The sequence below is a fragment of the Triticum urartu genome, chromosome 2A (genome assembly GCF_056163025.1).
Source record: "Triticum urartu cultivar PI428250 chromosome 2A, HENAU_Tu73, whole genome shotgun sequence".
In the NCBI taxonomy this organism is placed as follows: domain Eukaryota; kingdom Viridiplantae; phylum Streptophyta; class Magnoliopsida; order Poales; family Poaceae; genus Triticum; species Triticum urartu.
The window spans coordinates 53,320,127-53,346,935 of NC_141874.1; the positions used below are offsets into that span (position 1 = coordinate 53,320,127).

The window sequence follows — 26,809 nt, forward strand, 5'->3', positions numbered from 1 at the left end:
CCTCCTGGGCTGCTGCCCTCTCTCCCCTCAGGCCCAATAAGGCCCATTACTTCCCCGGGGGGTTCCGGTAACCCCTCCGGCACTCCGGTTTTATCCGAAATCACCCGGAACAATTCCGGTGTCCGAATATAGTCGTCCAATATATCGATCTTTATGTCTCGACCATTTCGAGACTCCTCGTCATGTCCATGATCACATCCGGGACTCCGAACAACCTTGGGTACATCAAAATGCATAAACTCATAATAACTGTCATCGTAACATTAAGCGTGCGGACCCTACGGTTCGAGAACAATGTAGACATGACCGAGATACGTCTCCGGTCAATAACCAATAGCGGGACCTGGATGCCCATATTGGCTCCTACATATTCTACGAAGATCTTTATCGGTCAGACCGCATAACAACATACGTTGTTCCCTTTGTCATCGGTATGTTACTTGCCCGAGATTCGATCGTCGGTATCGAATACCTAGTTCAATCTCGTTATCGGCAAGTCTCTTTACTCGTTCCGTAATACATCATCTCACAACTAACACATTAGTTGTAATGCTTGCAAGGCTTATGTGATGTGCATTACCGAGAGGGCCCAGAGATACCTCTTCGACATTCGGAGTGACAAATCCTAATCTCGAAATACGCCAACCCAACAAGTACCTTTGGAGACACCTGTAGAGCACCTTTATGATCACCCAGTTACGTTGTGACGTTTGGTAGCACACAAAGTGTTCCTCCGGTAAACGGGAGTTGCATAATCTCATAGTCATAGGAACATGTATAAGTCATGAAGAAAGCAATAGCAACATACTAAACGATCGGGTGCTAAGCTAATGGAATGGGTCATGTCAATCAGATCATTCAACTAATGATGTGACCTCGTTAATCAAATAACAACTCTTTGTTCATGGTTAGGAAACATAACCATCTTTGATTAACGAGCTAGTCAAGTAGAGGCATACTAGTGACACTCTGTTTGTTTATATATTCACACATGTATTATGTTTCCGGTTAATACAATTATAGCATGAATAATAAACATTTATCATGATATATGAGGAAATAAATAATAACTTTATTATTGCCTCTAGGGCATATTTCCTTCAGTGTATCACTATGATCGAGATTCAATAAACCATTTATTTTAGGCGCAAGACCATTAAAGGTATTATTCAAGTAAACAGAGTAACCATTATTCTCCTTAAATGAATAACTGTATGGCGATAAACATAATCAAATCATGTCTATGCTCAACGCAAACACCAAATAACAATTATTTAGGTTTAACACCAATCTCGATGGTAGAGGGAGCGTGCGATGTTTGATCACATCAACCTTGGAAACACTTCCAACATATCGTTATCTCACCTTTAGCTAGTCTCCGTAGCCTTTTATTTCGAGTTACTAACACTTAGCAACCGAACCGGTATTTATTACCTTGGTGCTACTAGGAGTACTAGTAAAGTACAGAATAATATAATGTATATTCAAAATACTTCTGTCGACCTTGCCAGCCTTCTCATCTACCAAGGATCTAGGGTAGTTCTGCTTCACTGACCGTTCCCCTCATTATAGAAGCACTTAGTCTCGGGTTTGGTTCAACCTTGGGTTTCTTCACTAGAGCAGCAACTGATTTGCCATCTCATGAAGTATCCCTTCTTTTCCTTGCCCTTCTTGAAACTAGTGGTTTTACTAACCATCAACAATTGATGCTCCTACTTGATTTCTACTTTCACGGTGTCAAACATCGCGAATTGCTCAAGGATCATCATGTCTATCCCTGATATGTTATAGTTCATCACTAAGCTCTAATAGCTTAGTGGCAGTGACTATGGAGAACTATCACTATCTCATCTGGAAGATTAACTCCCACTCGATTCAAGCGATTGTAGTACTCAGACAATCTGAGCACATGCTCAACGATTGAGCTTTTCTCCCTTAGTTTGCAGGCTTAAGAAACTTGTTAGAGATCTCATACCTCTTGACGTGGGCACTAGTCTGAAATCCCAATTTCAGTCTTTGGAACATCTCATATGTTCTGTGACGTTTCAAAAACGTCTTTGGTGCCACAATTCTAAACCGTTAGTATTACGCACTGAACTATCACGTAGTCATCAAAACGTGTATGTCAGATGTTTCCCAACATCTACAGACGATGCTCGAGGTTCAACGCACTGAGCGGTGCATTAAGGACATAGCCCTTCTGTGCAGCAATGAGGACAATCCTCAGTTCATGGACCCAGTCCGCATAATTGCTACTGTCAACTCTCAACTAAATTTTCTCTAGGAACATATCTAAAACAGTAGAACCATAGCGTGAGCTACGACATAATTTGCAAAGACCTTTTGACTATGTTCATGATAATTAAGTTCATCTAATCAAATTAGTCATTGAACTCCCACTTAGATAGACATCCCTCTAGTCATCTAAGTGATACATGATCCGAGTCAAATAGGCCGTGTCTGATCATCACGTGAGACGGACTAGTCATCATCGGTGAACATCTTCATGTTGATCGTATCCACTATATGACTCATGTTCAACCTTTCGGTCTCTTGTGTTCCGAGGCCATGTCTGTACATGCTAGGCTCGTCAAGTCAACCTAAGTGTTTCGCATGTGTAAATCTCGCTTACACCCGTTGTATGCGAACGTTAGAATCTATCACACCCGATCATCACGTGGTGCTTCGAAACAACGAACCTTCGCAACGGTGCATAGTTAGGGGGAACACTTTCTTGAAATTTTAATGAGGGATCATCTTGTTTATGTTACCGTCGTTCTAAGCAAATAAGATGTAAAAACATGACAAACATCACATGCAAATCATAAAGTGACATGATATGGCCAATATCATCTTGCGCCTTTGATCTCCATCTTCGAGGCGCGGCATGAACACCATCGTCACCGGCATGACACCATGATCTCCATCATCGTGTCTTCATGAAGTTGCCTCGCCAACTATTACTTCTACTACTATGGCTAACGGTTAGCAATAAAGTAAAGTAATTACATGGCGTTTTCATTGACACGCAGGTCATAAATAAATTAAGACAACTCCTATGGCTCCTGCCGGTTGTCATACTCATCGACATGCAAGTCGTGATTCCTATTACAAGAACATGATCAATCTCATACATCACATATATCATTCATCACATCCTTTTGGCCATATCACATCACATATCAAACCCTGCAAAAACAAGTTAGACGTCCTCTAATTGTTGTTGCATGTTTTACGTGGCTGCTATGGGTTTCTAGCAAGAACGTTTCTTACGTACGCAAAACCACAACGGTGATATACCAATTGCTATTTACCCTTCATAAGGACCCTTTTCATCGAATCCGATCCGACTAAAGTGGGAGAGACAGACACCCTCCAGCCACCTTATGCATCAAGTGCATGTCAGTCGGTGGAACCTGTCTCACATAAGTGTACGTGTAAGGTCGGTCCGGGCCGCTTCATCCCACAATGCCGCCGAATCAAGATAAGACTAGTAACGACAAGCAAATTGAACAAATCATCGCCCACAATTACTTTGTGTTCTACTCGTGCATAGAATCTACGCATAGACCTAGCTCATGATGCCACTGTTGGGGATCATAGCAGAAATTTAAAATTTTCTACGCATCACCAAGATCAATCTATGGAGGAATCTAGCAACGAGGGGAAGGGGAGTGCATCTATATACCCTTGTAGATCGCTAAGCGGAAGTGTTGCAAGAACGTGGATGAGGTAGTCGTACTCGTGGCGATTCAGATCGCGGTCGATTCCGATCTAAGCGCCGAACAACGGCGCCTCCGCGTCCAACACACGTGCAGCCCAGTGACGTCTCACATGCCTTGATCCAGCAAGGAGAGAGGGAGAGGTTGGGGAAGACTCCGTCCAGCAGGAGCACGACGGCGTGGTGGTGGTGGAGGAGCATGGGACTCTAGCAGGGCTTCGCCAAGCACTACGAGAGACGAGGAGGGAGAGAGGTAGGGCTGCGCCAAGAGGGAGATGATCTCCTATGTCTGGCAGCCCCAAAAACCCCCAATATATATAGGGGAAGGGGAGGGGCTGTGCCTCCATCTAGGGTTCCATCCCTAGGGGTGGCGGCAGCCCCCAAAACCCATCTAAGGTGCGGCCAAGGCGGGGAAGAGAGGGGGGCGCCCTAGGGTGGGCCTTAAGGCCCATCTGGAACTAGGGTTTGCCCCCTTCCCACTCTCCACGCGCCTTGGGCCTTGGTGGGGGGCGCACCAGCCTACCTGGGGCTGGTCCCCTCCCACACTTGGCCCACGCAGCCTTCTGGGGCTGGTGGCCCCACCTGGTGGACCCCCGGGACCCTCCCGGTGGTCCCCGTACATTACGGATAGCACCCGAAACCTTTCCGATGACTAAAACGGGACTTCCCATATATAAATATTTGCCTCTGGACCATTCCGGAACTCCTCGTGACGTCCGGGATCTCATCCGGGACTCCGAACAACATTCGGTAACCGCGTACATACTTTCCCTATAACCCTAGCATCATCGAACCTTAAGTGTGTAGACCCTACGGGCTCGGGAACCATGCAGACATGACCGAGACAACTCTCCAACCAATAACCAATAGCGGGACTGGATACCCATGTTGGCTCCCACATGTTCCACGATGATCTCATCGGATGAACCACGATGTCAGGGATTCAATCTATCCCGTATACAATTCCCTTTGTCAATCGGTACGTTACTTGCCCGAGATTCGATCGTCGGTATTTCAATACCTCGTTCAATCTCGTTACCGGCAAGTCACTTTTACTCGTTCCGTAAACACATCATCCTGTGATCAACTCTTTGGTCACATTGAGCTCATGATGATGATTTCCTACCGAGTGGGCCCAGAGATACCTCTCCATCACACGGAGTGACAAATCCCAGTCTTGATTCGTGCCAACTCAACAGACACTTTCGGAGATACCCGCAGTGCACCTTTATAGCCACCCAGTTACATTGTGACGTTTGGTACACCCAAAGCATTCCTATGGTATCCGGGAGTTGCACAATCTCATGGTCTAAGGAAATGATACTTGACATTAGAAAATCTTTAGCCGACGAACTACACGATCTTGCGCTATGCTTAGGATTAGGTCTTGTCCATCACATCATTATCCTAATGATGTGATCCCGTTATCAATGACATCCAATGTCCATGGTCAGGAAACCATGACCATCTATTGATCAACGAGCTAGTCAACTAGAGGCTTACTAGGGACATGTTGTGGTCTATGTATTCACACATGTATTACAGTTTCCGGATAATACAATTATAGCATGAATAATAGACAATTATCATGAACAAGGAAATACAATAATAACCATTTTATTATTGCCTCTAGGGTGTATTTCCAACAGTACTTCCAGTGAAATCAAATTCAAAGAACTGTTGGTAAAACTACTGTGTAGTTGAACTACTGGTAAAATCAAAGAACTGTGCATTTTCTTTTCTCTTCTTGCTCTCTTCTCTTATCTTGTCTACTGACAACAACCAGTCAGGATGACACTGTGACAACAACAGTTTGGAGTACGCCCATTTGGTTTAATTGAAATGCACAAAAATTATGATGTGAAAGAAGAAGAAGACAGTTTAGTGAGCACATTTAGTTAATGGCTGCTGTCAAAGATTTTATGCTCCATTTAGTGAGCACATTTGTTAACACTACTCTTGCTTGTTAACTGAATTACTCCATTTGTTAACATCTGTATTTACAGTAGCAGTTACTTTTGCACAGTAGCATCAATATCAAGTGTAGCAAGTGTACTCCTGCTTGCTCTTGTCTGAACAATAATCTTTCCACCTGAATGTGTCATATGAACACTTCCTTGTTGTTTGTATACACCGTGGGGTCGAATTTCCTAACTTCTGAATGTCTACATGACCATTCTTTGCTTCTGTCAATGAAAATCAGTGTTAGCAATGTTCAGGTTGTTACCAATGTGTTCTGAAAATCTCAGTATCTTCTCTGTAGGAGTAGTTTCGGTTAATTAACTGAAACTTTCTACTCCTCTTCTGTAGGAGCATCTTCTTGCTCTCTTCTCTCTTCTTATCTCTTCTTGTCTCTCCTCTCTTCTCTTATCTTATCCTCTCCTCTTCTTAGATAATTTTAATTAATTGGAAATTAAACCTTTTCTTTTAATTAAATCTAAATTAAACATTTTTAGTTAATTAAACTCAAATTCAACCTTTCTATTAATTAAACTTAAATTCAACCTTTTCTGTTACTAAATTAAACCTTTTGTGTTAAAATTAAATTAATCTTTTTCCTCTCCTCTCCTCTCCTCTCCTCTCCTATTCCACTCCACTCCTCTCTCTTCTATTCCACTCCTTTCCTCTCATATTCCTCTCTTTAATAGCAGCGACAACAACAAGTCCTTTTCTTTAATTAATTAAAACTAAAGGACTATGGATTATGACACATACTCTTCTCTAATTCACTACTCTCCTATCAGAGAATGATCATACAAATGGAGTAGTAGAAATATACACATACAAATGGAGTATGGAGTAAAAAAATACATGGAGTAAGAATACTTGGAGTAAAAGTGCAAAATCAAATGGAGTAAAATTTTAAATGGAGTTACACATACAAGTGGAGTTAGACATACTCCAACATACTCCACACAAACAACGTACTCCAACATACTCAAATATGGATTATTGCAGACATGACAAGCATCACAGCCTCATCGCCAGCAACTAGCCTCATCACTAGCATCACAAGCATCAGAGCCTCATCACTAGCATCAGAGCCTCATCGCAAGCATCACAAGCATCATCACTAGCATCACGGCCTCATCGCAAGCATCACTAGCCTCATCACTAGCATCACTAGCATCAGAGCCTCATCACTAGCATCACAGCCTCATCGCAAGCATCACTAGCATCACAGCCTCATTGCAAGCATCACAAGCATCATCACTAGCATCAGAGCCTCATCGCAAGCATCACAAGCATCATCACTAGCATCACAGCCTCATCGTAAGCATCACAAGAATCATCACTAGCATCACAGCCCCATCGCAAGCATAACAAGCATCATCAGTAGCATCAGAGCCTCATCACAAGCATCATCACTAGCACCACAACCTCATCAATAGCATCACAGCCTCATCACTAGCATCAGAGCCTCATTGCAAGCATCATCACTAGCATCACAAGCATCATCACTAGCATCACAACCTCACTGCAAGCATCATCACAAGCTCATATTCCATTAATGAACCCTCTCCATTAGCCCTAAGTTGTGCAGGGCATTTGCATACACCTCTGGTGGGCATGATAATCTTGGAGGTAGTTGCCCAAGCCCCTCAAGCCTTTCCTTGTTTACATGGGGTATTTTATACCCATTGCCCTGTGCATGGTTCAGGATCTCAACCATGCACGTCTGCAGAGTTAGGAAAATTCTGTTGAGCTTGTAAACGTCATAGCCTTCAAATTCCTCCAAAACACCCTTAATAAGGTCTTGTGGTGTTTTAGGACTCAGACAATCTGTCAGGGATTGGAGCGAGTTGAAAAACCCAAGGTCAAGCACATTCAAATCAGGACTGTTGGGAGGTTATTGTATTATTCTGATGTCAAGTCTAGTTTTTGCGACAGCTTCTAGAAATTCTGAGTCATCTGGCAAGATATGGGGCTTAGCATTATCCTGCTGAATGTAGATGGTCTGTCCAGCATCACCTTCGGGCCAAATAGCTTGTATTGCTGGCAAAACCTTCTCTATCAGGAACTCCCTCATCACTTTTCTGTCAACCTTTATTGATTTTGTCTCTATTGTACCTTTGTGCATGTTGTCGCTTCTCCTTTGAGCAGGAACATCCTTCACGAATGGCCAGATACCGATTTTCCTAGAGAAGGTCATGTTTCCTTCACTGTCCCACCTCGGCCTAGCAACGGCCGTCAAGAACATCACCTTGCCAATACAGTTGCCATGTATAGGCCTCGTAGGCTCTTCCTCCCCATCCAGCAGATAATATGTTTTATTCTTCTTTGTCATGTTAAACCACTTTTCGTCGATATGGACAACATTATGCATAGTCTTGAACTTAGGCCTTGCAGTTGTTGTTGTTGCCTCATCAAGCATCGACAAACAAAATTTCATCGTATCCTTCTTATTCTGGTCCTTTAGAGCTGGCTTCACACAGTTTGTATGCCTCCTTATCAAGTTTAACATGAACTTTCTATGAAGTGTGGTAGGGCTACATCCCAGTTGACAGGCAAGTGACCTAATGGTAGACCTTTTGTTTAATGGGATCGTTAGGATTTTTTCTAGGTTAATGTCCTTAGGCTTTCTTCCAGAATTTCCTTTTTTTATTAGAAACATCCACCTCTTTACCTTCGCTAATTTGCTTCATTGCTTTCCTCCAAATTCTTTGTATATTCCAAACACCCACTCCAAAAAAATTTGCAATGTCTTGCTTATCAGTTTCCAAAAAAGTGCCTCCTCTACTCATACACAGTGTATGCATTGCTACATAAGCAGCAAAAAAATTCTGGTTATTGAGGGTTTTATATTTCCTAGCAACTTGACCAACACCTGTACCAAGACATACAACAGAGAAATGATTAAATGAAATGATCAAGTGATGAAGCGATGGAATGATCAAGTGATGAAATGATGGAATGATCAACTGTAACTGTACCTGGATTTTGAACTATTTCATCTCCTTCCATCCCCTATTCTGTATCTCCTTCCATTTCTTCTCCTACATGTCCTTCCATTTCATTTTCTGCATCTTCATCCATTTCATCCGCATCTTCTGTAGGTGGACTGAAGTTGAGGTCTGGGAGATCCATTTTCTCCTGAAGATATGAATATGTAAGATGAAGTAGAAGTACAAGTAGAAGCACAAGGTAATCTATCTTGAGTTAGTTAACTTGCGCCAAAATGTAAACCGTACATGACTATATTAAAGAAATAATTGAACATCATTGTATAAATGTCATCCTTATATTGTTACAGATATCTCAAAGGAGCTTTAGATGAACATCTTTCACAATTTGTCTTAGGAAGACACTGGGTGGTGGAATGAGGCAGGTAGGAGTCCTTTGTGCTGCTGTTGAAGTCGGTGTTCGCTACACCTTAGGCAAGCTTGCCGATGACCATCGGAAGGCCAAAGTTTTAGCAGGTTTCATATTGATCTATCTTCTCCATCCTATTTACAGGCCCTTAGCAGCATCAATATAACCCTGAATTTGGTTTTCTTTGTCCAAATGTTCGGATGGACTGAAGAAAATCCAACAGTTCATAGTTGATTTGACTTCAGTGGAGACCAATATGGTTAGTCTGTTGTTCCATCTATCTACCGAGCTTGATGTTTTCAGATTAAATATCATGTTTGTGACCTCCGACCATGTATTCCCTTCGCTAGGTATTAATTTTTGAGGATAGGCATCTGTGATTCTAACAAAAGTCCATGTATGTATACTTGTATCTCAGTTCAGAAAGTTAGTCAGTTGGCCCCTTACTTGAGTAGATATATATTGGAGAGTTTTGAAAGTAGTTAATTTTCATTGCACTATTTCTTCTTCTTCTTCTTCTGTTTATCGGTGCTACTGTTTTGCTCTATATTAACTGTAATCAGTTTATGTTCAGTTTTAAAAAATTGTCAAGAAGCGTCAACTATGTTCAGTTTCTTCGGAGTATAAGATCACCTTATTGCAAGAAAGCTGCTCTGTTTTGTTTAGAAGAAGAGTAGAATTGCACAAGTTACATCCTGAAGAATTGCACAAGTTACATCCTGAAGCATAATGGTAGAATTTACACAAGTTTGTCACGCTCCTTTGGCGGAAACTAACACACTGCTTTTGTGACGCAACAGTAGCAGGGGAGATTTGCGTTTTTGGCAAAGAGGAGGGAAGGAACTAACATGATGGCTTAGATCAGTTACTGATAAACTAACATGATGTATGGATGCAGATTATTAATGCTGCTGTTTTTGGCTTTTTGCAGTGAACAGTCGATGCAGGGTAGAACTGCTTAATGATACACACGAGTCTGATTTTCAGGTGGCCAAATACACACGAGTCTAAACAAGACATGGGTCTGCTTTCCTCTTAAGCAGAGTAAGTACTCCATTACTCCACTAGTAGATATACATATCAGCATGATGCAAATTGTTGGAGTAAAAAAGCAAAATGGTATACTGCAATTTCAGTACATTTAATTATTTCAATCATCTTCAGTGTACTCCGAGTCGGTGGTACAGCATATCTTTGTCAGTACCCAAATGATCATTTAATTATTTCCAGACAATCTGATCTCCAAGAGTATTTGAGAATTAGGCACTATTCTCTTGCAGTACTCTCTTTGTCTGCATATCTTGATCAACTTGAGCATATCAAAAAAATCACTCCTAGTCCTGATGACTACTTTAACATATCTATCGTCAGGAGTAGATCTTCAGTATACTAGGGACTCAAATACTGTCCCCAGTGTGTTTCTGATGACAGTATGTTTGCAGTAATCAAGACAGTATGGTTCTGATGACAACATATCTATGTACTCCTGGAGATGATATCCTCAACAGAGAAATGTGTGTTTGTGTTTGCAGTATGATCATCAAGTTGTTTCCAGCGACAGCAGTGGAGCCTGGGGAGAGGAGATGAACCTGTGTCTGGGGTGAGGACAGCCTGGGATGAGGAGAGCCTGGGCAGTAGCCGAGCCCAGCTCCAGCCTCCAGCTCACCTCAACCTGGGCGGACTTGGAGAGGAGGAGTCCCTGGAGATGGAGAGGAGTCCCTGGGCGTGGAGAGGAGGAGCGCCTGGGCGCCTGCGTTGGTCTGGATGGAGGTGGAGCTATGGCGCCTGGAGCTCTGGGGTGGAGCGCTGGCGAGGGAGCTCTGGACCGCGGCGAGGGAGCTTCCAATCACGGCGGGGAAGGGCGACCAAAGAGGGGATCTGGCTCTCGATTGGAGCGGCGCAGACAGCCGGCGGGGAAGGACGCCGGAGATGCGGACGACGGAGGAGCCTGGCGAAGGGGAGGAGGGACGGAGTCCGCCTGGCGAAGGGGAGGAGCGAAGGAGTCCTGGCGGAGGGAAGGAGCGACGGAGAAAGATGACGACCTGAGCGCGATTTCAAATCGGGGCAGTTTTGTAATTTCACTACTTTTCACCTGGTCGGAAAAGACCCCCCAGCGACAATTATTTCGGAACGGAGGGAGTAACAAATATTGCATCAAGACTTACGGACCAACAAACGATCACTGTCGCTACTAGAACGAACTATCGACTCATGGCTGTCGCGCTCACCTATTGGAGCCAACCTAGCCTTGTCGATAACAACCGAGAGGTCTTTGTGCACTTACCATAAGGAGCATCCTAGAGCCGCACTTGTGGCCATTGAACCTTTGAATCGATATGAAATGCCAAGTATCACATCTTCTCATCGAGCATGTACGGCAAAAACACTAACCTCGCCTCTTCAAGGAGACAACAAGAATCTACGCTAGAGCACCGTTGGCTCCATCCCGGTGGACAAATTCGAGAAGGATTAAAACCCAAAAGACCAATTCAAAGATGAAGCGTCACCATCCACCCAAGTGTCGCCCCTACACTAAAACCCCCTAACCTAAACAATTAGCCAAGTAAAGGCACCAAGATTCCGCACCTCACCACCATTCGCCACCGGAGCTGCGAGCAGAGTGAAGGTGAATCCATAGGTTGGCTGATGGAGCTTGGAGTGGAGAACTTTGCCCTCGCTGCCTAAGCGTGAAGGGAAGGAAAAGATGCTACGCATGGTCCTCTACTTTTAGTCTTTGAGTGGACATTCCACAACCAACGGCAAATTTGACAAACTGTCCGAAAAACTCAACGGAATACATCTAAGTGAATGGTAATAGTACCGTTGAACTAGGTGATCAAATCCCCACACAAAAAAAAGAACTAGGTGATCAAATGATAAGCATCGAAGATACCAATCATGAGGTGTTGTGCGTAAATGAGAAGCAAAACAAAAAGGTAAAAGTTTCGAGCCGGATGACCGGCCAAACTTTCGGCCGGCTTGCGCACCATGATGGCCCTAGCGTCCACAAAACACCCCTCGCGCAAAACACAATGGCACAACGATAGCAACACCTTCTCATAGACGAACCCCCCATGTATGGCCCACCGTCCTAGCAAAATTTGCCTTGATTTTTTGCTGGGACGATGGTCTTTTTTGCTGCAACGGGCAGTGAGTTTTGCTGGAAGCGGCGATTAATTTTGCTGGAACCAGGTTTCAGAGGTAATGGGACGGACGCATGGCGAGCTACCACCGGTGACGCAAAAAAAGAAGCTGCAATCAGAGATGGTGCATGCGGCAACCAGCTAAGAGCAACATGCTCCGCCGCCGATGCTGCAACCCGCCGACAGGGACAACTAACGCGGCAGCGCGAGGTGACTACCCACCGGCTAAGCGTGAAGGGAAGGAAAAGATGCTACCCAGCAAAGGGCGAGGAAGATAGAATCAGGGGGAATCAACAGTGCAAAGGGCTCCAATCTGACGGATGCACGGCGACCAGCCCACGGCGACCGGCCCAAAATGCGCCTACCAGTGCCCTGATGAAAAACGAGTCTCGGAACAATTCATTATCACAATAATATTGTTCTCGCACAAACAATTACATTCACCAACTCTGACAACCTCTTCTCATGTAAAGTCAGCCGCCTGGGAAGTAAAACCTCTGCCAACCAGAAGACTAGCCCAATCAACCCCCAGCAGATAACAAAAAGATTTGCAGAAAAATAGCCCGCAATAATGTCCATGAAAACTCCAACCGCCTCTTTAGAGTGGTCAAACCCACACGAAAGACCTAACACGTAGAAGAATATGACCATCAACCAATAACCCAGGGTGGGGGATGAAAAAGCTGCTCGATCACAACTCTCGCTATTCACACGTTAGTCGGCACTCTACACCTACACGATGAACTGCCCTCATCTTCGACAGTACATCACAGGACCGAAAAAGGCAGCGCATCAAATGGCAGCACCTGAAAAGAAAAGGGAGCGTTAAATCCATTGAAGCTTACAGCTTATTGAACGAGTGTCGGGTGAGGTGAGTTACATGGTGCATGGGGATCACCATGCGCTCCAAGAAATGGTGGCTCGTGATGCGCCGGATGTTCTTCAATGTATTCAAAAGAACATCAAAGAATCAGTTAGGAAGTATGCGCATCTCATGCACTATTCAGGGCCTGCTGCAACTGAGCAAATGATGATGGATGGATCCTGCTGATGGCAGCATTGAAAGTCGAATCCCCGTGGTGAGCTGCACATGCCTTCAAGTTCTCCCTTAGTATGTTCTCTAGCGAAGCTTGTTTGATCGGATCTAAATCCTTTGCCTGATCAAGGGAATTGTCAGAATATGTGCCTAATAATCTAATTATTCAGAAAAGAGATGTTCAAAGAAACACAGCTCACTTGTCGCTTTTTCAAGAATTTGCTGGAGTAACCTGAATTATCATTTCCAAGCCAAGAAGAGCTTGTAATATCGCCACTGCAAATATTGTACCAATAATTAATTACGCATAGAATTGAGAGAGGCCTTAAATATTTATAATTGAAATAGACAAGCTAAAGTCATAGTAATATATCAGTACAATACTACACCTAGAATCATCCTCGGTCTTTACTTCACGGCCCCCAATAATAACAGTCGTGCAAACACTGCATAAAATCATATAACTTATGAGCAACAAACTACCAGCCAACAACAGAGTCTTAATTTCAATTATGATCACCAGAAATGTCCTACCTTAATATATCATCAAGTTTGTCGATGACTTGAGGTATCTGCAAGGTCAAAACTACAGAGAGAGCCATTGCGTATTCCTTCTGCTGTATAGCAGATGCATTGTCCACCTGTCCAATGATATAGCGCTTGTTAAACAGCAACGCATAAACAAGTGGGACTTCAAGAATTTAAAAGTGCATTCCAACGTCTAAAACATATTAAGACTTATCTAATTGGACATGCTAATCCTGTCAGTAAACACAAAGACATATTAAGACTTATCTAATTGGACATGCTAATCCTGTCAGTAAACACAAACTGCGCACATTATCTGAACAGTAGACGCAACGTTTCGTTGACAATGCAAGCATGTTGACAATATCTGCTTGCCAATGTTTAAGCATTGGACCAACAGATTTACTGATTTCATGAGTTTGATCATATGCACAGCATATTTTTGTAAAAAAACATGTCCAAGTCAGTATCACCTGGTAAGGTTTAGCACTGAAGCAACGAACATATTTACTGGTTTAGCGAGTTTGATCATACACATAATATTTTCGTAAACACATGCGTAAATCAAATGGTGGCAGTAAAAGAACCTACTTCATTACCCACTTGGAGAGAAAGCATTAATTGACACATCAATCTCAGTCCAATAAACAGGGAAATGCTGCAACATGTACCTTATCAATCCACATATCAACCAAAGAGAGTAGCAGATTATCCTTTAGAGATATCCCTGACTGTTGAATGTTTGCCAAAAGGGTAGGCTCTGATAATAGCTGTGCCGAAAAGTTTGTATTCATCACCAAAAGCCTAGCAAGAATTGCTCCAGAGGATGCACGTACAGTTGTCCTAGAAGGGTTATGCTCATCATCTCGACTCAAAGATATGAAGATAAGTTTCTAAGAGGTTGGCATGAATAAACAAGTCAGAATGATGAAGTATCATTTGAACATTCCAGACTTGAGACCAAGTAACCAACCACATAAGTACCTGAAGAGCACTGGATATCAAAGGTGGAGCTTCCTGAGGAAAGAGCTGCACCCAAAAGCTCCAATTAGATAGATACAAAAAAAGTGAGGAAAAAAGAAAGATAACTCCTAATTGTAATGTGTTGACGTAAAAAGAAACAGGCACCTGCAGTTTCATCACATGGTATTACGACCTAACTTCCACAAATAAAATGGCCATTAATTAGTTCCCAGAGCATTTATTCCTTAACCCTGATGCAAACAGGGAGAACAGTGTTCATGGTAGTAAGAAACTTAGGTTCCCCGGCATTCTGCTAAGATGATGGTCAAGATTGCTATAAGACCATGTGTAATGTTTCAAAAAACTTGGTGCTAAGAACAGCCTTAGACCCAAGCTCAGCTGTTGCATCATTCCGATGCTAAGAGAGTTTCCTTGGAGTTGTTGAATCCTGAACTACAGCCGAGTCCAGGGATTGAAATAATCTTTCCTTCCAGCACACTGTGCTCTCTCACATATCATTGCTCTTTCATATCCCAGTTAAAGTAGACAAAATTTGAGCTTCTTTATCTATCTAATGGGTCCCATGAAGAGAAGCTATACGTTTGACAGGTTTTCCTTTTCTTAGACCTAGCTCATGTTGTTTGCTATCCTTGACTCAGCATTAAATGAATCATAGATAGGTAAAGTTCTGCAGAAAGTCAGGTTGCTTCAAAATGGAAAATAAATAATAACCTGAATAAGAAGATCAATGACTGGAAGTGTGGTGAGAAGTCCCTTGTCATTTACATTTCCAACAATAGTATCAAGAACATTCGCCAAACTTGTACCGTGGCTTTTTAAAAATTCTGATCCACCAAAAATTGTGTAATCCTCAATTATGTTGACCGCGACCTGCATCATTCAAAAGGTCAAGAAAACAAAACCCTCCAAATCATTAATCGTGGCATGCAATATAAGGAAACAATCCAAATGACACGGAGTAGGTTTACTTTGTGCTGCTACAACAACAACTAAGCCTTTAGTCCCAAACAAGTTGGGGTAGGCTAGAGCTGAAACCCATAAGATTTCAGACTGTACTGCTACCTATGACAAAAATCAAACTGTACTTACGAACAAATTTTTCCAGTAAAAAAGTAAGTGCCATCCTAGAAGGCCAAACTATTTCAGCTTTAAGTAGCAAGTATTATTAATGTTCAGGAAATCTTTAGCTGGTAACTGCTCGGTCAGCTGGCGATAAGGGAATAATCGGCTGATTTAATCAGCCGATAAATCAGTTAACCGTCTGATAAATCAGTTAATCGGCTGATAAATCAGTTAATCGGCCGATAAATCAGTTAACCGTCCTATAAATCAGATAATCGGCTACTCAGTGACCCACGGAGTAGGGATTAACCATCCGGTTAACTAATTTATTGACCAATATTTTGAACAATGAATTCATTATGAATAACTATATGATTATATCGAAATACAGTAGTTTTGTCTCAGAATATTTCCATAATACTCCCTCCATCCCAAAATTCTTGTCTTAGATTTGTCTAAATATGGATGTATCAAGTCACGTTTTAGTATTGGATACATCCGTATCTAGACTAATCTAAGACAAGAATTTTGGGACGGAGGGAGTAGTATTAATATTCTGCATGTTTTGAACATGTATGTTTCGGAGTGCATCAGTGCCTAAAATTTTATGTGACCAAGGATGTTTGCCTCTTCTGTTTTTTGGGGTGGGCAGGTGTGTATTCTAACCTCCAGATGGTCGAAGCTTCTATTCACAATGCCCACAAGATAAGGGAATAAATCCATCAGTTGAGGTACAATAGATGGGGCATTCGAAAGGGTTGCTTCCCACAACTGCATTATTAATCTCAATGTTAGATAATTTGCGCAAGTGCATGCAAGCTCATCGGTATGGACTTGGTTAAGAACTACTTACCAGAACACTGTCCTCGAGAAGATTAAGAGCATCAGGGCTATCAACATTTACACCACTTTGCAGTATAGGCATAAGCATGTGATAAGAAAGAGGCGACTGGTATCCAAGAGAAGAAACAAAAGTTCGAAGTGCTGTTAGCAGTTGAATCTGTAACAAGCTTTCACCAGCAGATTCATCCCAGATCTGGAAAAACACACTCAAATTAGAATAACTAATTAATTCGTGCAGCAGGAACAAAATCTGCATTGTCATTTAACAACTGATAAACTCTTTCAATAAGTTAGTTAAAAGCTGATACTATTACTTTTAAAAGTTGATAGCCAGTTGAAATTGTGAAGGTAAACTGAAGAAATCTCATTGCTTGAAAAGGCTAATTTCTCTCTTCTCTCTTCTGAATTTCCGAATTCAACAAATGGTACAATTTGAATCATAAAATGCATAAACAGCTGAGCTCAAAATAAGTATGCTTTGTCATCAGTCCATGAATAGAGTACAGCCAAAATGATAATTGTCTTTCTAGCACATATTCAGAACAAAATGCCTGAGCTATACCTTCTGGAAAAATTGTGATAACTGACTTGCAAATGGAATAACCTTGTCTCCGACATGTTCAAGAAGAACTGAGATGAAATTCAACACTTGCACCTACATAAAAATAAAAGGAAAATATTTAGGTAAGATAATGTTTGCCAGGCATGGGTTGACAAGTAACATAAAGATGACGTTCAAAATGGTACAGTGGGTCAATGATCCACTTAGAACCCTTGCATACACGACAGGTGAAGGAAACAAAAGATGTACTATGGGAATCCAAACCTTAGAATCAAATTCTTGGACATCTTCTGTCAACTTGAAACACATTGTCCAACATGTTGGAAGACATTCAAACAAATCAAGTTCTGAAAAGCTAGATTCTTGGAAAAGATAACACAGAGAAGAGCATGCTGCTAGCTGAAAGTAGAACAGCGTGAACCAAGTTATTAAACAAAGTAGATGAATATATGGAAATGACTCGTATTCAAGGAATCGTAAACGCAAAGCATACCCTGACAGCTATGTCATTATCCTGCAGCAATGCAACCAAAGCACGGTAGACCAATTTCCGTGTGTCACCCTTGATCTGCAAAACTACAATTATCAGAAGCTGAAGATGCGAGGAACCTACAGACCGTCAACTAAAACTCTGATATTAGTAATGTTTAGCTTTTCTAATACAATGATAGAAGAGTGAACCTCAGAAATCCATTGCCCAAGTAGCAATGCAACTTTTCGACGAATGATACGCATATTGGGATGACCATTTGAAATTTCTATGGATAGAGATCCATGGAACCTGTAGAAATAAAATTAAAAAAAAACTAAGGAAAGGCAGTGAAGCAGGATTTGCTCTAGCTATTGATCTTGCAACAAACTTAGCTGTCCCATCAAAAGGAAATCAATGCATAGTCCTTAATGCATATGAACATACAAATGCAACATCCAGAAGCATATGCAAACAGCTGTATAAAGCCTGATCAAATTTTACTAAATAATTTAAACAATTACAAAGATCAGCATGGATTAAATGAGCACCATACATCCAACCTTTTTGCAAGTAAATACAGATACATTGTTGCTATTTAACTTACCATTCATTAAAACTGAGGTAATTTGAAAGTTCATAATACACATGCCCGGCAGCTGTATAAGCAGCATCCTTCAGAAGCATTCCAGATGTAACATCTGTTTCGAGTGGTGGAGAAACAGACATGGCTTCTTGAAGAATTGAAACAACAACTGGAGCTAGTAGCTGGAAACAAATGATTATGTAAGCATCGCAACATTCAGCAGACTCGCAGGACAGTTAAAAAGAATGTTATAATGTGCATGCCTCTCGGTAGTTCTCAAAGATGACAATGAAGAGGGCTTCAGCACATGGCCGTTGTTTCTCAGTCCACTGGACCAAATTCTGCTCATGATGAAAGGATTCAGGATTCTCTGACCATTCCTCCAGATCTTTTGCTGTATAAATAAAGTATCTGCACAAGAATTGGTAAGTTCCTGAATCCAAGAAGGCTGTCAAAATCCCAAGCAAAAACGTGAAGGCACAAATACTAGAAAACAATCCCCTAATCTCAGGAATTTGTGTATACATGTAGCGTGCATGCAAAAAAATTTACAAAAAAACCAATAATAATATATTCTATTGTTTTATATACTGCAGTAGTCCACAATCCTTAAGGCGATTCATCAAGAATGTTACATTATATGCTTTTGGTGCAGAAATAAAGTGTGCTCTGTAGCTCACAGCAGCGTTTTTGTGTACCATTATATGTTTTAATGTTTATAGCATTTCTAAAGACTAACTAGCATAAAAAATGCACTTACATGTTATTTGCCATATATGGAACTGTCATAAGGAAGTTTACTTCAGCAGGTCATAGCTTAATATGCTTTAATAATCACAAAAGAGCAACAGCTCCTAGCTAATCTATTTTTGCAATTCTTAAATTCAAGGTTTCATCATAAGGACTTTAAATCATTTCACTCCTGCAGAATATAACACGGTTGGCCAAAGGATGTCCTCGTCCAGCATTAATGCATCACAAAAGACCAACAGCTCCTGGCTAATCTATTTTTGCAATTCTTCCATTCAAGGTTCATCATAAGGAAGGGGAGCCTTGACGCAGCGGTGAAGCTGTTGCCTTGTGACCATGAGGTGGTCATGGGTTCGAGTCCTAGAAACAGCCTCTTGCAGAAATGCAGGGAAAGGGTGCGTACAAAGACCCAAAGTGGTCGGACCGAGCTAAGTGCACCGGGCTGCCCTTTTTTTTAAGGTTCATCATAAGGATTTTTACTATTTTCTTCTGCGGAATACAAAATGGTTGGTGGTTGTGTACAAAAAGACCCAAAGTGATCGGACCCTTCCCCGGACCCTGCAAAAGCGGGAGCTACATGCACCGGGCTGCCCTTTTTTTTAAGGTTCATAAGGATTTTGAATTATTTTCTTCTGTGGAATATAAAATGGCAGGCTAAAAGATGTCCTCGTCCAGCATTAATGCATCTGTTTAGTTAAAAGGAGGTCTAGTCATATACTAACTTACACAAACTTGAGCTGTTTATGTTGATGCTTGCCAAAGATAAAAAAACATGCAAACTAGTAGTATTGCAATAATCTTCCCATAAAAAATAATATAAACATGCTATTTTTACTCAGAACATTACCTCCTTATTAAAATGTTGCAAAGCAACACAACTCGATCACCAGGCAAAACAACCTTCAGCATGTCACTAGCCACTGCTGCAAAGTTTTTTTTCTTTTGCTCCAGGCTTAAAGGTTGTGCACTTTCATTGATGACGCGACCTGTGGCACTTGGTTTGTACTCTTTGCATTCTGATACAGTTTTAACCAAAACCATGCATTGTATAAGAAACTCCTCAAAGGATGCGCCAGCCTGTTCGGGATTTGTGATTATATTCAAACAGAAGTCAACTGTAGCAGGAAGCACAGTTTGGTGTATGAAAGAATATGGATGTCTGCCTTGTAAGGTGACAAGGACTTTCATCAACTTAGTGCATGCCCTTTTTGCAAATTCCCATAGTTTAGCTTGCTTATCTTTAAAGGACGAGTCTGTCAAGTAAAATACAATAAGGAACAATTTACTCGTGAGAACTGAACTGAAATCAATCAGCACGCCACACTTGACATGTCAGACAAACTAACATCGGAGAGGAACGTCCAAACAAAGGTTTAACTTCATGAGCAGATATAAACAAGGGCCATTTATATAAATAAGACCGTTATGTTCTTCAAGTTTTCTGGAGAGCAAAAGGAATGATTCAATCACAGATTCAGTTTCTTGCATGTTCCGCAAACAAAAAACAGTTTTCGTTTCTTGAATGTTCTCAAAAAAAGTTTCAGTTTCTTGCTGTGAGATTTAATGACCAGGTCAAATAAAAATGCAGGACAACAAGATACTAGAACCGTAACAGTTAATACTTGAAATGCTAGATATAGATTATGATGGATTATTATTTGGTGAAGCCAGAGCAGTTTCTGTCTATTAGATCAAGACTACAAAAGAAGAGAGAATAATTCACTTAAAATTACAAGAGAAAAACATAACTTACAATAAGGAAGAAGGGATTGAATGGCACTCAAAACTGTTGGACATACTTCCCTGACCTGCCAGACTTCCTGCAAATTAAAATAACTATTTACGACTTTTGTTTCCTCGACCAGCTGATGAAGATCATATAACAGTCTGTCTAAGTATGAGCAACAAAATAACAGCAAATATGACTACCTGCGCTGTTGTTGAATCACTTGCATAACCTGAAAAAATTAGTTGCCGGATGATCTTTAAACAAAGCAACCAACGGTCGCATATCAAGATTAGATCGTTTGATTGCTCCAAAATGGAATCTAAGTCATTCCTCTGAGAGAGCATAGAAAGATTTTGCAATATAGTCTGCACGTCACTCTTCCAAAGGTTCCAGGTATACTCGAACAAGTGGCTAGTAATCTGCATACGAAAACAATATGAATTAGAACATAAGACCGACATCATGGTCAGAATTTTAGGTCATTACTGTTTTATGCTCAACAAAATTTGCAAAAAAAAAAAATCAAAAGCAAGCTGCATGAATTCATGCTTTGAGAAAACAGTAACACAAATGCTATGGATGGCATGTCTCTTGCCATGCTTTGAGAAAACAGTAACATAGATGATGTGGATAGCATGTCTCTTGATCAATTCAGGAACTACTCCCTCCGTCCCAAAATAAGTGACTCAACTTTAGACTAACTTTGAAGTTAGTGTAAAGTTGAGTCACTTATTTTGGGGCGGAAGGAGTATTTGATAGCAAAGAAAGGTTCAACTTATAATAATCCTCTGGCTTAGCACTTAAGATGACTTAACATGCTTGAATTCAAAAGAAATAGTGGAGTTAATACACATCTGCTAATGTTGTGTGCCTGTGTGCGACGATGCACATTACGGGCCAACTAGCTGGTACTATGCCAAACTAATAATTTGAAACCCGGAAAATCAAGAGTGATACTACTTATAGATGGATATGTGATTTTTGCAAAATCAAATACCTCAGCATAATTCCTCTGATCAACAGCAAGCCGTTTAGTTGACAGCTCCTTTAAAGTTCGAAATAAGACCATAAACACACGATGTGAAGCAAGAACATCAGCAGATTGCAGTTGTTGTGCCAATATAGAGAAAAGGTCCCGCCTGAATGATATGACCGTGAGCAACACCTCAATTCATGTGGAAGATAGTTGACAAGAATTGTGCTAAAAATGCTTACCATTCTCTTGGGTAATCCAAGCGTGCAATCTTCGAGATTAGTACAGCTAGCTGAAGTGCAATCTACATTACAACATTAAGATAACATACTCGCATTAATAAACATGATGTCCGTTTGATATCATAAGATCACGTATAATACATGTTATCTAGTCTGCACCTGGTTATTCTCCTCTCGTATGTTTAGCAAAAGATTTTTACGAAGGTGGTCCTTCTCCTCATTGCTAATTCCACTACAACAGATAATGCAAATTGGTAGTGACATGTCAGAGTTCGTTAACAAGGTACCAAGTGTTATCGAAATAAAAGTAACAGCATAAATTCTACTTCGGATGTGCAGAGTTAGGCTTATACAAAAAATCTCCAGTTGTATTACTCCATGGAGAGGTGATCTATAACAAAATTAATATGGTAGTGGATCAGCTACTGCTCTTTCCTGTTGGACACCATCAGCCACAATTCGATAGTTTAAGTTAGGACTCAGGATTATCAGACTAAGACAAGGACATTTGACAATAAAGCAATACAATTATTCTAACACCGCCGTATAGACAATAAGAAGCATAGGCAGAGCCACAGGGTCTCGATCACAGTATGATGCTCTGACACACATTGCCATTTCTGGCAGCAAAAACACTCAAGGATTCACAATTAACCAATGGAACTAAACATAGGCTCACTAGGAATCCCGGCAGGCCCACCATAGTGGTTGATGGCCTGATGCTACTCTTAACAAATTTACTCCATAGAGAGGTTATCTAGAACACATTTGATTTACAGTGGATCAGCTATTGTTCCTTCCTGCTGGAAACCATCAGCTATTTTGCTCCAGAGTATTATGTCAGAACTATCAACGAGACGACGACTCAAAGAAAACAGCATCAAACATTAAAGCAACACCAAGTATATATACAAGTATTCTAGCACCGCCGTGTTGACAGTAGGAAGCTTAGGCAGAGAGCCTAAATTCACAGCATGATGAGATTCTAGCGCACATTGTCACTACTGTCAGCAAAAACACTTGGAGAAAACACTGAATGAATCATAATTAACCAGCGGAGCTGAACAGAGAGGCTCACTAGGAATCCCGGCGAGTCCGCCAGTAGCGGTTGATGCTGTTCTTGAAATAAACCGTGGCGAGCAGGCGCACGTCCTCGCGGCAGGACGAGCCCCTGGCGGAGATGATCTCCTGCAGAAGCAACAGATCAGCAAGTCAGCACGCTCGGACCCCATGGCACCGCTCCCCAATCGCCCGCAGATCGGGGCGCGCCCCGGAGGAGGAAAAGCCCTAGGGCCCGTCCCCCCGCGAGGCGAATGAGCGGAGGGGCGGGAGGCGCGGGAATGGGGCGGCTTACCAGGAGGCAGGAGCAGAAGCCGGGGCGGGGCTCGCACTGCGCGAGGGCCGACTCGGCGGGGTGCCGCGTCGCCTCGTCGGCGCTGAGCGAGTTGGCGAGGACCGCGTACATGGTCGGCACGTCGCCGGCGGAGAGGGCCATGCTGTCCCCCGACCAGCGGCGGCCGCGGACGGGGAGGGCGGCGGCGGCGGCGGCGGCGGTTACTGGGAAGAAATGATCGGAGAGGAAGGAAGGTCGCGTGGGGTTGCGAGCGGAAGAAGGGAAGAAAGGGTGCGGAAGAAGGCTGAGGAGGCCTGGGACCTCCTGGACGGCCGAAGACGTCTACTCTTCCGTAATACGTATTCCAAGGTTTACGTTTTCGTTCCGGAAATACGCCTCCTGCTGCTCACCGTCCGTGGCCGCACGACGTACGCTCTGATTCACGCCAATTCCCGTCAAAAGAAAGAAAATTTTGGCACATATAATAAACCAATACATGTGTTTAATTCCCGTGATTACGAAAATAACCATATTATGAAATAAAAATAAATAGAGTGCCTCAAAGTAACTCAAGAACAAAAAAAAAGTGAGGTGTATTCATCAACTAGCTCAATGTCATCCGGGAAAAAAAATCAACTAGCTCAATGTGCATCCCTATTACAATAAAAGGTCTTTGTCGTGTACAAGCCCACATGTTAAACCACCAACTCTGGAGGAAAGACCCAGGTTCCAAATGAAATGCCAATATCCCACCTTACTTGACTACAAGTGTTGGACCTCATATTGAAGACTTCGCCGGTGTTGACAAATAGATATTGCCCTCCTCGACATCGCCACAAGGTGCGGGAACCGACTTCGAGAAGCGCATGCTGACAAAGAGCGCCTGGTCACCAAGTCCATTGGTCATCGGAACCCATGCGCCTGCATTCGCCTCGAAAATCTCTACTTGACGAGTGAAATGTGCGGGCAAACCAGTAGGTGTGTTCAATTGCACGTATTGTTTCACCATGAGCAACTTTCCACGAGACTCAACAAGGTAGCGGACAACGACAGCGAAGACTCCGTGGGGCGCATCAACATCCACAAACTCAAAATTGTCTGGTATAGTATTGTCATCCTCTTCACATGGTTCATCATCCTCCTCCTCGTATGCAGCCACCGATTCCCATTCTTCATCAACATCATCATATAATGCCCCCGCTACCTCCTCATTTGATGCCCCCCCTACCTCGTCCTTATCATATGTCTCTGCTGTCTCCTCGTCTGATGTTCTATCTACCTCCTCATCGTCATCCTCATATGATGTCATGGTTGCCTTTTCGCCTAGTGTTCCCACTATCTGCTCATCACCATCCTCGTATGATGTCTTTATTGCCTCTTTATTTGATGTTCCCGCTTCGTCTAATGTTCCAGCTACCTCATCGTCGTCATCACTGTTTGATGCTTTCACGACCTTCTCATTAAATGCTTCAAATACCTCATCATCGTCATCATCATCCGATGTCACATCTGCCTCCTCGCCGTATGCTCCCGCTGCCTCATCCTCGTCCTCGGATGCACTCCATGCATTGTAGCCATAATTACTTGGCGGTTGCCTTACGACGCGCCTGCCATCGGCAACCATGAGCTTACCGTTGCCATCCAAGCTTATATCAATCGGAAACAGGTTCTCGTCCTGCGTGATCGCGTAAAGTTTGTCTTTAAGAAAGGCAATGTCGATGATGAAACCGTAGAGAAGATCCCACCGCCCGGGCAACCAGACGTCCTTCCCTCCACGACTTAAGATGAAAGGGCGTATGGCATCGTTTGTCAGGATGGCCACGAACAGTTCACCAGCCGCGGTAGATCGCATGAGCACCTTGCGGACCTCGGTAGCCTTGGCAACGGCAGCGTCGAGTTCAAGCGGAATACTTGCCTTCGAGAAAGGATTGTACAAGAGGTACTTGTGTCCATCAGCATGGTCGTGCCGGAGGGCGATCCAGTCGTCGGTGGAGCCGATGCAGGTGGCATCCACAGGGACGGAAGGCAGAGGGTGCCTGCTGCAGCGGGCGTCGGACGGGGCCATGAAGCTGCCTTCGGGTTGAACGACCAGCTGCCGTGCCTGGTGGCCGTGGTGGCGCAGAGCCGAGCGCCACGAGCGGCACACCGCTCGGAAGCGAGCGCGGTCGTTGGGGAACGGGAGGCGGGCGGCGAACAGCCCCAGGAGCTCTTGTGGGAGTTCGGACCATGACGACGCCATGTACGATCGTTGTTGGTGTCTCGTGCGTGTAGCTTGCTAGTACTTCTATCTGGTCGATGCTACAAGATTGAACCGTACGAGTTTGCGTGCCAAGGGACGCGATTATATATACACGTACGGGTGTAGCCATCATCTGGTCGGAGACGGAAAACCTTTTTATAGAAGGAAACTGCCCAGCCGGGTTCGATCAGTATACGTTACTGTTTAATCTTTTTCTTTCAATGTACAATACGTTACTGTTTTTATTAGGGAGGAAACTTAGGGCATGTATCATTGTTCTATCTTATTAGGCATACCACGTAGGATAAATAATGAGGTGGAGGAGAGAGAAATCATAACAAAAAGCTTAAGAGAAGACAAGAGATGATCTCTTAGCACAATATGTCTCACCATGTTTTTAAAAATAACTAGTTATTGAAAATAAGGCTAAGAGATGACCCATTGTAGAAATATATTTTTTGTCATCTCTAACTCACATGCAAGACTTAAGATAAGATTATTTTATCAACCATTGTACATGCCCTGACTCCCCGTGCACCATCTGAGGTCTGGGACATAGTTTGTGCGGCCCAGTAATACCAATGATGCAGTACATGAATCCTCTGCGGGGCCACCAGGCAGAGGACATCTCCAACATAAGACTCTCAAACCACTCGCAACTGTTTGAACCGCTGCAATTTATCATCTGTCTGTTTCTCGCAAATCGGAAGCAAATTAGGGGAGGGAGTATTGCAGGAGTCCGGACAACCACCATGTAGGATTTCGACACCCTTGGTCTACTTAAATTAAGTGGGACAGTCTATTCTACAGTCGGATGAAAAACAATTGGGTTTTAGTCTTTTCTTTTACCAACCACAGCTAGACAAGTGTCCCATGTGCTGATGTATTTTCCTGTCCCCTGCTTATCGATGTATCTGTCCCGTGAAGAATCACGAACAGTGGATCATATAGAAGGAACAACACGGATACTAAACGGGTCCACCCCTGTTTCAAACCCGATAGAAACATGACAGATAACAAACAAGGCTTTACCGAAAAAGGCTTTCGCCCCACTTTATAAATAAAGCAACGACTAAGAACAATCTGGTACAAACGCATGCGTACACAACACACGCACACCCAAGGCATGATACATAAGTGTTGTGCGCAGCAACACCACCCCAATCACTACAAGAGCAACCGGGGTCCTTGACTATGGACACGCCACCGTGAAGAGATGAAGCCGCATACGACGAACCGTGGGCTCCAAGACGACGCTTTCAGGAAGGACACGACATCGGAGTGCCGTGATAACCC

At 42.8% G+C, this 26,809-nt stretch overlaps 1 protein-coding gene and 1 pseudogene across 1 annotated transcript; both read right to left on the reverse strand.

Annotated features, from left to right (window-relative positions):
- Positions 1–7,229: 7,229 nt before the first annotated feature.
- LOC147983655 (uncharacterized) lies at positions 7,230–8,809 on the reverse strand (annotated as a pseudogene).
- Positions 8,810–12,550: 3,741 nt separating this feature from the next.
- LOC125535502 (ARM repeat superfamily protein) lies at positions 12,551–23,571 on the reverse strand. Its single transcript, XM_048698564.2, has 24 exons — positions 23,296–23,571; positions 23,020–23,129; positions 22,101–22,173; positions 21,942–22,003; positions 21,724–21,865; positions 20,927–21,145; positions 20,751–20,817; positions 19,845–20,250; positions 18,511–18,658; positions 18,269–18,429; positions 17,874–17,973; positions 17,686–17,760; positions 17,457–17,591; positions 17,193–17,285; positions 16,641–16,823; positions 16,454–16,558; positions 15,437–15,595; positions 14,726–14,770; positions 14,413–14,634; positions 13,748–13,854; positions 13,603–13,659; positions 13,414–13,489; positions 13,058–13,334; positions 12,551–12,983 (listed from the first exon to the last, which is right to left on the reverse strand). The coding sequence occupies exons 1-23, from the start codon at positions 23,434–23,436 to the stop codon at positions 13,170–13,172; spliced, it is 3,051 nt and encodes a 1,016-aa protein (XP_048554521.2). The 5' UTR covers positions 23,437–23,571; the 3' UTR covers positions 12,551–12,983; positions 13,058–13,169.
- Positions 23,572–26,809: the final 3,238 nt, after the last annotated feature.

Excerpts from the sequence above, each read along its gene's own strand:
- LOC125535502 (XM_048698564.2), bottom strand. The coding sequence starts at position 23,436 with ATGGCCCTCTCCGCCGGCGACGTGCCGACCATGTACGCGGTCCTCGCC. Across the intron at positions 21,146-21,723 it reads ATCAGAGGAATTATGCTGAG|ATTACTAGCCACTTGTTCGA; the intron begins GTATTTGATTTT and ends TTTCGTATGCAG. Across the intron at positions 17,974-18,268 it reads TACCTCAGTTTTAATGAATG|GTTCCATGGATCTCTATCCA; the intron begins GTAAGTTAAATA and ends TTATTTCTACAG.